The sequence below is a fragment of the Anguilla rostrata genome, chromosome 1 (assembly GCF_018555375.3).
Source record: "Anguilla rostrata isolate EN2019 chromosome 1, ASM1855537v3, whole genome shotgun sequence".
Taxonomy (NCBI): domain Eukaryota; kingdom Metazoa; phylum Chordata; class Actinopteri; order Anguilliformes; family Anguillidae; genus Anguilla; species Anguilla rostrata.
In genome coordinates, this window is record NC_057933.1 from 80,426,484 (window position 1) to 80,439,439 (window position 12,956).

The 12,956-nt window shown below is 48.4% G+C and overlaps 2 protein-coding genes across 4 annotated transcripts in view; one reads left to right on the forward strand and one right to left on the reverse strand.

The window, feature by feature from the left end:
- Nucleotides 1-1,877: 1,877 nt before the first annotated feature.
- On the forward strand, nt 1,878-3,149 carry LOC135242069 (chemerin-like receptor 1). The gene has a single exon (XM_064312971.1). It carries the CDS (start codon nt 1,894-1,896, stop codon nt 2,959-2,961), a length of 1,068 nt encoding a protein of 355 aa, XP_064169041.1. The 5' UTR covers nt 1,878-1,893; the 3' UTR covers nt 2,962-3,149.
- A 5,058-nt stretch (nt 3,150-8,207) lies between these two features.
- The window catches only part of phldb3 (pleckstrin homology-like domain, family B, member 3), a 28,590-nt gene continuing 23,841 nt past the window's right edge, over nt 8,208-12,956 (reverse strand). For all 3 annotated transcript variants that reach the window (XM_064303816.1, XM_064303815.1, XM_064303811.1), the window contains 4 exons: nt 12,505-12,678; nt 11,871-12,078; nt 11,338-11,423; nt 8,208-10,010 (listed from right to left, as the gene is read on the reverse strand). In XM_064303816.1, the coding sequence (XP_064159886.1) occupies nt 9,876-10,010; nt 11,338-11,423; nt 11,871-12,078; nt 12,505-12,678 (603 nt within the window). In that variant the 3' untranslated portion in view covers nt 8,208-9,875. The remainder of the gene's footprint in view (nt 10,011-11,337; nt 11,424-11,870; nt 12,079-12,504; nt 12,679-12,956) is intronic.

The following is a 12,956-nucleotide window of genomic DNA, read 5'->3' on the forward strand; positions in this document are numbered from 1 at the left end:
GGGAGAGAGAGAGAGTGAAAATGAGGAGGGATGGAGTATTTCCTCTTTGTGCTTGCTTGGACAGCTGCAAAGTCACGCACACACACGTACGCACACACACACACACACTCACACACACACAGGCACTCACACACACACACGCACACTTGCACTCGCACACACTCACACACACACACAAACACACACGCACGCGCACACACACACTCACACACACGCACACACAGTCCTAAGTACATATTAGCTGGAAGGATGATCAGAGGATCACTCTCTGCTCCTTCATGCTGCCTGACTCACAGACTGGACCGATTTCCCGGTAAGGAGACAACATTTTTCTCATCGAAGCAGTGTTGTATTTCTATGTAATGGCTGAAACGGAAATGCTTGACAGATAAAAACCATATAGTGCATATAAAACCATATAACCACATAGTGAATACGTATAGCAGTGTCCACTCTTCACTCACAACATGGACCAGAGTTACATCGACCTGGTGATTACTGCTGATATTCATTTAATCAAAATAACATGAGTAATTCAACTGCAATGTAGATCTTATTCGGGACACCAATGTAACACCAGAAGGCAACAGCACAGGATCATTTTCTTTTAAAACTAAAATTCTGTATGTTTACATATACTCTTATCAGTAACAGTGATTTATCCCATATCAACATCAACAGGTGTCCTTACATTACAGAGTAGATACTTTCATCCAGAGCAATTTACACAGATTAGATCTCTACATGCACTCAAAATGTATAAACATTATTTCTAATATTTAGGAAGGCGGGGAATCCTGTAACCAGTCAGATGTAGGGTGTGATATCGTGGCCTGGCGTAGAGAGTTAGTTTTGTGGTAACCTGGCCCGGACCCCAGTCTTAAAACTCCTGCTCTTTCCAAAAGTGCCACGAGATCTGTAATGACCACAGTGAGCCGGAATGCTCAGTTTTATGCCTCACCAAAAGGACGGCATCCTTGACATCCCGGTGCTGGGGCTTTGGATTTCTATTTGCTCTGGAGAGAAGAGCGCCTCCTACTGGCCCACCGCCTCCTCTTCCCGCAGCAGCCTAGTCTTCAGTGGTGGTCTCCCATAGAAGCCCAAAGCAACCCCACGCCGGCTGGGCTTTGACAGCTGGCCGTGGGAAGGGCGCCGGGTGGCATGGACTCAGTTTAACAGCATTGTATACAGCCTGCAGTAAAAAAAAAGCAAAGTTGTGGATACCCACAGGACCAGGGCACAGACACCTTGAGGAGCTACTCCGGAGCAGAGGGCAAGATCTCCATTCACAGACTCCATAAAACAATAAAGCATTTTATATGAGAGAGTGCCGTTCATTCTAGGCTTTTACGGACTTCATGGGAATCGGTTGCTAGCCAGCAGTGTCTTTTATCCCCCCCGGTGCTGTTTACGATAGACAGTGTGTTGGCCAACCCAGCTTGTCCTTGTGTCCTCTCTCGGGAAAATAACACACACAAACGGGAAGAACTGCAGTGTCTGTTGGGTTTTGTTGTAATTTGGCCTTCTTTTTGTTAAGGTTTTATACAAAAAAAACCAATTAATCATATCCTACCTGCTTATTATCGACAATTTTTAAAGAAAGGATTATGTAATAAATTAACTTATAAAATGTTTATTACATCCATATTACCGTTATCCTTTTATTGAAAATAACATGATGTACTATTGCAATATTGAAGCATATCTTTTCAAAGTCATACTGCACAGAGAGAGAAAAACAGAGACAGAGAGAGAGAAGTGTTTGTATGTACCTGTGACTCACTCATGCTATTGTAATGCGTATGTCATCAATTGAAAAAAGCCTTCTCTCTCTCTCTTTCTCATTGTCCGTTTCTCAGTCTCTGTATCTCTCTCTCTCTCTCTCTTTCAGAAATGGCAGCAAACACCTCCCTGCTCTTCCTCCTGACCCAGTCCCCCTCTAAGGGAGAGCCAGGCGTCCCCAGCCTAGCGGACTCCTACACCAGACCGGTGCTCATCTTCCTCTACATCCTGATCGTCTTCCTGGGGACCGCGGGCAACGCGACGGTCGTCTGGACGGCGTGCTTCCGGCTGCCGCCGACGGTCACCAGCGTGTGGCTGGCGAACCTGGCGGCGGCGGACCTGGCGTTCAGCCTGAGCCGCGTGCCGTCGCTCCTGCGGGAGCTGGTCTACCGGCACTGGCCCTTCGGCGCGGCGCTGTGCAAGGCCAGCGGCCTGCTCAAGTACGCCAACATGTTCTGCAGCGTCTTCCTGCTGAGCGCCATCAGCGCGGACCGCGCCCTGTGCGTGCGCTGGCCCGTCCTGGCCCGGCGGTGCCGCTCGCCCGCCGCCGCCCGCCTGGTGAGCGCCGGGCTCTGGCTGCTCGCCGTCGCCCTCGGCGTCCCCTACTCCGCCCACCGGCGGGCCGAGGGCGGCCGGAACAACCTGACCAAGTGCTCCATGGAGCCCCGGGAGAGGGAGGGCCTGGAGGGGGCCAAGCGGGCCCTCTACGCCCTGCGCTTCCTGTGCGGCTTCCTGCTCCCCTTCCTGGTCATCCTGGGCTGCTACTCCGCGGCGGCGCTCGGGCTCCGGCGCACCAGGCTGGCCCGCAGGTCCAGGCCCCTCCGGATCCTGGTCTGCCTGGTCACCGCCTTCTTCCTGTGCTGGGCGCCCTACCACTGCCTCCTGCTGGTCAAGCTGGTGAACGGCAAGAGCCCGGCGGTGAAAGCGGGGCTGACGCTGGCCAAGGGGCTGGCCTACTTCAACAGCTGCATCAACCCCGTGCTCTACTTCTTCATGGGCCTGGACCACCGGAGGCGGCTCCGGCAGGACTTTTTTGGGGCGTGCCGGAGAGCCCTGGAGGAGGACGGAGAGGGCCCCAAGGGCCCGGCTGGGGACCGGGGGCAGGGGCAGAGCTTGGTCCCCTCAACTCCGGCAGGGGCATTGACAGAACCCTTGGGATTGGCTTCCACAACAGTTTGACTGAACATGAGCATCAATGTGAACTATGTGATCTTTTTTTACATATTGTTTTGGACATTGGTCTTTTTGGACATGTGTATAAGCATTGGTCTTTTTGCACATTTATATTAGCATTGAGTCAAAACATTACGGTTATGGTTATAGTTCAAAACGCTTATGGTTAAATTGGAAGGGTGAAGGAGATTTTTTTTTTTAATAGTTCCTGTCAAGAATCATGAATTTTCAAGTTTAAAGACCATTTGGATTTTGATTTTTATGTGAATTTAATATTAAAATGTGAATTTTGTAAGTGTGTATACAATTAACTGATAGAGTCATATATATATGACTCTATCATATATACCCCCCCCCCACCGCAGGGGGGGTTTAACAGAGAAGCGCCCTGAGATCAACTGCAACTGCAACGCACTGAGAAAAGCCTGAGGAAAGGTACACTACCCCACACACTGCCCGCTCCCACACACTGTCCGCTCCCGCACACTGCCGCTCCCACACACTGTCCGCTCCCACACACTGTCCACACACTGCCCGCTCCTGCACACTGTCCGCTTCCACACACTGTCCACACACTGCCCGCTCCCGCACACTGTCCGCTCCCACACACTGTCCACCACTGCCCGTCCGTCCCCACACTGTCCGCTCCCACACTGTCGCTCCCACACGTGTCCGCTCCCACACACTGTCCACACACTGTCCGCTCCCACACACTGTCCGCTCCCGCACACTGTCTGCTCCCACACGCTGTCCGCTCCCACACACTGTCCACACACTGTCCGCTCCCGCACACTGTCTGCTCCCACACGCTGTCCGCTCCCACACACTGCCCGCTCCCACACACTGTCCGCTCCCGCACACTGTCCGCTCCCACACACTGCCCGCTCCCACACACTGTCCGCTCCCACACACTGCCTGCTCCCACACACTGTCCACACACCTGATACCCACCGTTCTCTTTTTTTAAGAGCAACAGGACAGTCTGCCACCCCCGGCCTGTTCAGGGGGGAATCACACATGGACTATCAGAACCCTAATACCCCCATAGGACTCATACAGACCATCTATGGAAGCATTGTTTTCACTGTGGATAATCCCACATAATGACAGTAACTAAAATTCAACATTTACTAAACTAAGCAGATTAAAATCCAAATTAAATGCATGGATTTACGAATCTCGTATTGCCAGTAGCACACGACATTACATTGTGAATGTATATGTACAGTACACTCTATTTTCTGGCTGTTTGAATAAAATAGTATCAAAGTAGACACAATGGCAGCATGTGTTATGAGTTACCTTTATGTTTGATGGCCTTCTAATGTAAAAGATTCTACTCTTTCAAGCTTCCCTAAATAACCTGCTTACCTTGTTTCACCACTCAATTACCATTTTGCACATCTCAGAAGCCTGTAATGGACCCTGAGTGCCCTTCAAAAACTCCCAGCATGCTTGGTGCTTGAGGAGGAAAGCTGTGTAAAATAAACACTATTAAGTGGAATTTGCCATGGAAATGCAGAGTGCCTAATATAGCACTTCCAGAATAGCATTTTAAAGCCTTGTGTGTTTTTTTGGCTGAAGTACAATAACAATAACAAAGTCTTCTAGTTCCCATGTAACGACTTTGCTTTGTTATTAATTTATTTTTTATTTTTTAACAAAAAGCCAGAAAAGATGTGCTAATCAGAATATTACTATAAATATTATTTCTGAATATTATTACTGATATTAAATACATCGAAAAGTCCTCAGAAGTGAAAGAACAGAGTTCTTTCTGGGCTCTTTTCTCTGGTGGGAGGACAGTTACTGGTTGCCGGGGGAGACGTCTAAGGAGGCACATCTGGAATGCTCGTCACAGCTCCCAGTTTCAATGGAATTGTCTTCAAAGGGTCCTAAAAATACTTCCCAGCAGGAGATCCCAGATTACATTACATTACATTACATTTATTTGGCAGACGCTTTTATCCAAAGCGACGTACAAAAAGTGCATTTCATGGTCATAGACAACTACTAAACACAGGTTCAGTAAGATACAATATTTATTTTGTACAGCTATTTCTAGCCAAGAACACAGTTTCACACAGTGAACACTATTCAGACCTAACCTCTGCAAAGCCAACTAGGCAGAAGAATAAGCTACAGTATTAAGACAAATACAAATTACCAAAAAGTGCTGGGATGGGGCAACATGTAACAAGTGTCATGAAAAGGGCGGGGGGATTTAGAGTGAAATATACAGCGTGGTGGTGGTTAGTCTAGGTATAGTCTGAAGAAATGAGTCTTCAGGCCACGGCTGAAGATGGGTAGTGAGGGGGAGGTTCGGAGAGGGACGGGGAGTTTGTTCCACCACCGGGGAGCTAGGGTGGAGAAGCTTTGTGAACTTTGGTCGGGTGGGAGGGGTTACAAGGCGCCCTGCTGCCGCAGAGCGGAGTGGTCGAGCAGGCACATAGGATCGAATCATGTCCTGCAAGTAGATGGGGGCTGTCCTGTTGGCTGCAGTGTAGGCAAGGGTCAGGGCTTTGAACCGGATCCTGGCGGCGACCGGTAGCCAGTGGAGTGATCGCAGCAGAGGAGTGACGTGGGAGAATTTGGGAAGGCTGTAGATGAGTCGGGCAGCGGCATTCTGAATCATCTGTAGTGGCTGTATGGCACAAACTGGCAGGCTTGTAAGGAGAGAGTTGCAGTAATCAAGGCGAGAGGTCACTGTAGCCTGGACGAGCAGCTGGGTGGAGTGCGTCGTCAGGTATGGTTGAATCCTTCTGATGTTGTACAGAAGGAATCTGCAGGACCGTGATGTTGCCTTGATGTGCTCCTTGGGGTCCAGTTGGTCATCCAGGACCACCCCCAAGCTCTTAGCAGAGTGAGAGGCAGTCACTGTGGTGCCATCAACCGTGATTGAGAGCTCACATAGTAAGGAGGTCTTGCATGGGAAGAAGAGCAGCTCAGTTTTGTTGAGGTTGAGCTTCAGATGGTGGCTGGCCATCCAGGTGGAGATGTCGATCATAATACATTAAAATAACTATACACTATAAATAACCCTTTTGATACTCTTCGGTTGGTTTCAGAGGAAGAGATAGCGTGCTTCAAAGCATTTTCATTACTCTATCACCCCACCTAAAGTGTGAGCCACTACTCCAGAAATACAGCCCTTTGCATTGCAAACATTTTACTAAAAAGAAGCAGACCATCACTTGTTCATTGAAACTGAAACTAATGCTAAAAAAAGAATGAATAAACAGACAAAGCAATTTTAAACAAACTGCTTAAAGGTTCAGCTTCCGCATTAAACAAACATTGCATAAGGCTAGTAATGTAAATAAACGTCCTTTAGCTAAGCCTCAAGAATCTACTTTATGCATGAGACTTTTTTTTTCAGCTCGTCCATTTTAAGGAAAAAATATGCAAGTATTTTGTTTGCATGGAGAAACAAAAATGTAAACAGATATTCAATCATTATTGCTGATATCTGTATGAACTTGACAGAATAAATTCAATTATTTCTTCTTTGTATATACATTTGGCACCCAACGTGGTGCAAAGTATATCTCGTTCCCACCACAATTTGAAATGTCCGCAGCCGCGTTCATCCTGCAAACCACACTGCTGATTCCAGAGAACGTAGACATGCACAGTTCCCCCGAAAACAACGTGGGGTCACCAGCTGTTTCGGTATGGACCAGCAGGGGCCGCCAATGAGCAATGAACCCTCCCATTCCCCGTGTGACGCAATTGGCCATGTGGAGCTACCGGCCTCAGCTGGCACGAGCGCAAGTATATGTTTACATTAGTATTGACACACCTGTGTGTGTGTGTGTGTGTGTGTGTGTATAATTCTGTAAGTCTACTCCTGTCAATGCAAATGAATTCATGGTACTTCACTGCTGATGCTGATGCTTCAGTCCTATAAGAGCGTCAGCAAAATACCTTATACTCGATTACGAAAATTTAAAATATCTTGCATAAATTTAACAATAATTTTCATACAATCATACTAATTGGGATTCATGTCGATAAATATGAGTGGACATGAGGGTGAGTGTGAGCAACCATTCTCAATGTGACAACCCTTTCGTTTAACTTTTGTGACCGGTAGCCTATATTCCTTTTTTATTTTAATTCCAACCTTGGTAATGAAACAATATTTTTCACCAGGTCGTCCACGTTTATATAGCCCGCATGAAACAACACGGTGAGAACGCACGGGGCGAAATATCTAAGATGCGCTTTTAGTAGTCCATCTTCGGAACATTGTAGTTTCACCACGGCAGACTCACGTCAATAACATCCGCCGTCGCATAATTACGTAGCCTAGTGTAAGTGCAGTCGGATTCTGTTAGGAAAAGACAACCGCGGTGCTAAGTACTCATTAATTCTCCTTCACATCTTTCCTTAAACTCGTGACGTTTTCCATCGAGGTCAAGGAAAGGTGGTTAGGAAAAGACATAGGACGTAATTTTTTTTTTACTTTTCGGACGCAGCCCGAGTCTGAAACGTGCACCGGAAAACATTACCGGAGGCAAACTTTTCCAGACCCGCATCAGTTCGTCACTATTTGGGGAAAATGGTTCGATAATAAAATAAACAAACAAGATCGGTGATAAATTTATTTAATTTTGGTTCAACAATTCCACTTGCTCCTCCATTATTGATTATAACGGGCAAACAATCAAAACCACTGCTTCTTCTGGGTATGTATTTGATAGCAGACCGCATACCGTAGGCCACGCTTGATTAAACTTGCCAAATCCTGTAGGCAAGCAAGCGAGTACATCTCTGTTCGATAGCAGCGTATCCAAACATATGCGCTGTAGGTCCTTCCACGAAGTCACGCCATGTATTTGGCAAGTCTGTGCTATAACAGAATTAAAATCTTAGAATTTGTCCATAATTCTCTATTTAGCAGATAATTTGTGTTAGCTCGATAGCTTCGTCCGTTTCGCTGGTGTATTTCAGTCGGGACTTGTGCAGCCCACAAGGAACGGGGGGGGGGGGGGGGGGGGGGTTAGAACGGCACACTGGGACAGACGGTTCGATTAACCAATAGGGAAGCTGCCGCTGGCTCCCAGTGGCAGAGGCTCCTCCCTTTTGCCCCAGGAAGTACATGCGTTCGTCCAGACTACATCCACATTAACGCTTGTAGTACACCGTAATGTTAACTGCACCCTCCGCATCCCATTGCCACACCCCACACACTGAAATTTTCCCAGCATTGACACTGATGTATCTGAAAAATTTAGAGACACAGCCCATTTAGTAAAAGGACACTTTTATTTATTCCTTTCAAATGAATGGCACATCGCTGACACAAAAGCTTCTTTCGTATTTCCAACAAAGCTTATTAGTGGTGAGTGTGAATGAGAGTCTCCCACAGCCGCGTCACTCCATGACAGACAGGATACCAGCAGCTGTGCAGTCAGCAGAGATACGCAGGTCAGACAGACAGGGGGTCAGACAGACAGGGGTCTTGAACCCCTGTCCAGCTGTGTATGGCAAATCACGACGGCAGCAAATCTTTCACCGCAAAGAAAAAACCTGCTAAGACGGAGAGGGGGGGCAAGACTCAGAGACTGATGATGGGAAAAAAATGTAAACAAAAATCTAATTACACTAAGAAACTATTTTCTGCTGAATTGTAATTGTCACACAATAATAATAATAATAATAATAATAATACATATTTAAACAAGATGTTCATATCCATTATCAAAACCTGTATTTAATACATTTGAAAAACCCTTTTGACCTACAGTGAAAAATAGATTGAACCAATCTGCCTTTCTGTATGACACATATGTACCACTAGGTGACCACAAGATGGAGGTAAAACACAGGGAATAGAAGTCTGTCTCTGCTGCTTCCTGCTTGCATACGGGCCTTGCATACAGGTTAGTTATTCTGTAGTTCAGTTTGTAATGGTGCCAAATTTCCCATTTCATCCCCGCCCCTCTTCCACACAATTGTTCCGCAAGGTCAGCGGGCCCAGCCCGTAATACTGGTCCCACGGCTTCCAGCCGGCTGTGCAGGACAAGGCGGTGCTGGGTGGGGGGGGGGGGGGGGGGTCTGCTGTCCTGACAGGGTTAAACACAGTTCCTCTGGGAGAAGGCAGTATGAGAGAGAGAGGGGGTCTACTATGGCAGGAGTCCTGATGAGGTTAAAGGCAGCTCCTCTGGGAGAAGGCAGTACTGAGAGAGAGAGGGGGTCTACTATGCAGGAGGAGTCCTGATGAGGTTAAAGGCAGCTCCTCTGGGAGAAGGCGGTACTGAGAGAGAGAGGGGGTCTACTATGCAGGAGTCCTGGTGAGGTTAAAGGCAGCTCCTCTGGGAGAAGGCAGTACTGAGAGAGAGAGGGGGTCTACTATGCAGGAGGAGTCCTGATGAGGTTAAAGGCAGCTCCTCTGGGAGAAGGCAGTACTGAGAGAGAGAGGGGGTCTGCTGTCCTGATGAGGTTAAAGGCAGCTCCTCTGGGAGAAGGCAGTACTGAGAGAGAGAGGGGGTCTACTATGCAGGAGGAGTCCTGGTGAGGTTAAAGGCAGCTCCTCTGGGAGAAGGCAGTACCGAGAGAGAGAGGGGGTCTACTATGCAGGAGGAGTCCTGATGAGGTTAAAGGCAGCTCCTCTGGGAGAAGGCAGTACTGAGAGAGAGAGGGGGTCTACTATGCAGGAGGAGTCCTGATGAGGTTAAAGGCAGCTCCTCTGGGAGAAGGCAGTACTGAGAGAGAGAGGGGGTCTGCTGTCCTGATGAGGTTAAAGGCAGCTCCTCTGGGAGAAGGTGGTGCTGAGAGACAGAGGGGTCTGCTGACGAGGTGTAGCCCGAAACCAGCCGGCCCAACACTGGATCCATTATGGCAGCGTTTCCTGTGTCCCCCCCTCCCGCCGGCGGCAGGCGGACAGGCTTCGGCGGCTCAGGCGCCGCGTGACCTCAGTAACGGCAGTGCTCGTCCGTTGCCGTGACGATGACGTCCATCCAGATCCGCATGGCCTCGGCGCTCGGGGCCACCAGGAAGAAGAGACGCTCGTACGTCTTCACGCAGAACGTCAGGCTGGGGCGGGGAGACTGGGAGAGAGGGGGAGAGAGAGGGAGAGGGAGAGATGAGGAGAGAGTGAGTGAGCGAGAGAGAGAAAGAGAGAGAGACAGATTGAGAGAGCGCAAGACAGAGAGAGAGAGAGGGAGGGAGAGAGAGTGAGAGAGAGGGAGAGAGAGAGATGGGGAGAGTGAGTGAGCGAGAGGGAGAGTAAGAGAGAGAGACAGAGCGAGAGAGAGCAAGACAGAGAGAGTGAGAAAGAGGGAGAGAGAGAGGGGGAGAGAGATGGACAAAGGGTGAGAGAGAGATGGAGAGAGGGAGAGAGAGAGAAAGACTATTGAATATTAAAAGGCCTTTGCTTCAAACTGTAGATAAAGGGCAGAATTATTAAAAAATCTATCAATCACAACTAGTATACAAAAAAGAAAGTGCATTCCCACAAAGGATGGAGAAAAGGGTTCACTTCCGTGTCAGCACGTCTGACTGGATAACTATGAGGAAGTCAGAGGACGCTGACGCTGGCAGAAAAATGCTTTCGTCATCGCAAGGTGAGCCCAGGACACTTAACCTTCATCAGATAACATTTTCCTCGAACCTTCAGCCTCTTCTCACCCCTCCTCGCATAAGCGCTTTGCTGATGTAGTATCCTCGCCCGCTGCTGCCTACGGTACGCAGCAGACGCCTCGGCCTTAGGTCCTGGGGGGCTGAGCGGTGTCTGCGGGTTTTATGTGGTCTACTTTCACGCAGCAGCCCAGAGTAGGCCTCGGAAGCAAAGGTGCGTGGAGCCTTCAGCCGATCAGAGACTTGGATACGTCACTTGAGTGCTGAAGCCAAAACCAGCAGGTGCTGCAGCCCCTCCAAGACGGCAGTTTTAAAGCTCTGCTAACAGGACAGGCATGCAAAGCGTGCCATTTCTGAACAGCACAAAGCTCTGCGTGTCCATTCTGTAAAGGACATTCTCTTTAATCTCATTTCTGATTGGCTGCCTGGCTATCTGGACACACCTATAGTTGTTTAAAATATAAACGGCCATGTTTTTTTTTTTTTTTTTTTTTTTTTTAACAAAAGGAGCTTTGTCTATGAAAGACCAGCACCAGAAAGCTTCTGCTGTAGGCAGTATAAGCAGGATTTTAAAAAAATATATAACATTATATAACAAAAATGAAACCAAAAACAAAACTAAATGAAATGGCCTTAATACTCTAGAAGCTTTTTCCCTTTTGTTCCTTATATACGTAGTTTAACACGTAGCACAGGCTAACACAACCGATAGCACTGGGGTTCACAGGGTCTTTAAGGTGCTAAGCGGCTAACATGGCTGAACAGGACACGTGTACGGGTCGGGGTGTGCGTGCTCACGCTGGAGGCCGTCCGCAAGTGATCGTAGTACACTTCCTCTATGGCCTGGAAGTAGATGACCCCTTTCAACTTCCTCTCGTCGTGATCTGAGAGAGGGAGGGGGAAAGAGAGAGGGAGGAAGGGGAAAGGAGGGAGGGAGAGACAGAGCGACACCGTCACCAGTCAGTTCCTGAAAAACACGCGGTGTGGCCTTCTGTCTCAGAGCGATTCGGCGATCTCGGGGAAAACCAACGCTGCTGCAGACACCACGCAGACGCTTGCCTTCCATCATCACCCCCCCAAATACAGCTCTTAAACAGACCACTACACCCCCCCACAATGCCACCTCATTCTGCTCAAATCACAACAGCTTTCTTTAAATCAAGTCAAAGGCCAAATATGTCTTTAGGGGGTCTGTGGTCATGTCAGAAATAGAATAAACACAGCAACACACACACACACACACACACACATCCACACAAATCCACACACACACGCAGACACACACGCACACCCACCCACACATCCCCACACACACAGACACATTATCTTACCAGTGTAGTAGGCCAGTCTGCGGTGGTCCAGATCAAACAGGAACCACCTCCGCCTCCAGGTCTTCACACGCCCTCCGCGCTTCGTCAGGAAGCCCCCGCATCGCCGTGGAGACAGGCGCACCCCCATGCACCCCGCCACGCCGTGGCCCAGGGACTCCACATGAGCCCGGAGGTCAAAGTTCGCAGAGAGGGAGAGCGGGAGAAAAGGCTAAGGAGAGAGAGCATCAAGTCTTAATAAAAACAACAAAAATCATTATTTAAATAAAAACTGTTAAAGACAAACATTAAAATGTTATTTTATTGGAAAACTTGAGCAATACATCGTTCTTCTTATTGACAAAGATCGTATTGGTTTTAGCCGCCTGAGTGAACTATTATTTAGCTCTGTGCCTACCACATGCAGTGAACTTGCAATGAAATGTTTAGTGAATACAGAGGAGGACAGGAAGAGAGTGAGACAGGCTAGAAGCCCCAAGGGAGTTGGAGAGGCAAGGCAAAAAAAAAAAAAAACAGGACAAACCGCCATAGCTAGATGTTATCAGACCAATGACTTCAGACGAAGACAGACAACATATTTTCCGCATGGCAACAGAGACAGAAAGAGTACTAACAGCTCGAGGGTCAGTGAGCGTACCTCTGAACTGCAGTGAACTGGGCTGTGTTCAAGTTCTTCTGGTTCTGGTTCTGGTTCTAATTCAGGTTCTGGCTCAGGTTCTGTAGCCATAGTTGGAGGTTCCGTCGGCTCCTCTTTCAGTGAATCCTGCTCCCTCCGTCTCCTGTCCTCCTCTGCTGCCCTCCTCCTCTCCTCCTTCAGCAAAAAACACACGTTCTTCCCTGTCTGTGCGCTGGCGAGAAACTCCCTGAACGGTGCGGTAAGGATCTCTTATCTCTCATCTCTTGCTTTCTACTTTCATTTTCGGCCGCGCATCAAGCCAACAATCATATGGAAACCGAAACAGACATAAAGAAGCATCACTTGTGAAAACTGGACATTTTTCTGTCTCTGAGATTACGTTAGCTTACGTCCCGTTTTGTGGCAAAACCACATGTATTTTTCAGGACACCCATCAGCTCTACACCACAGCA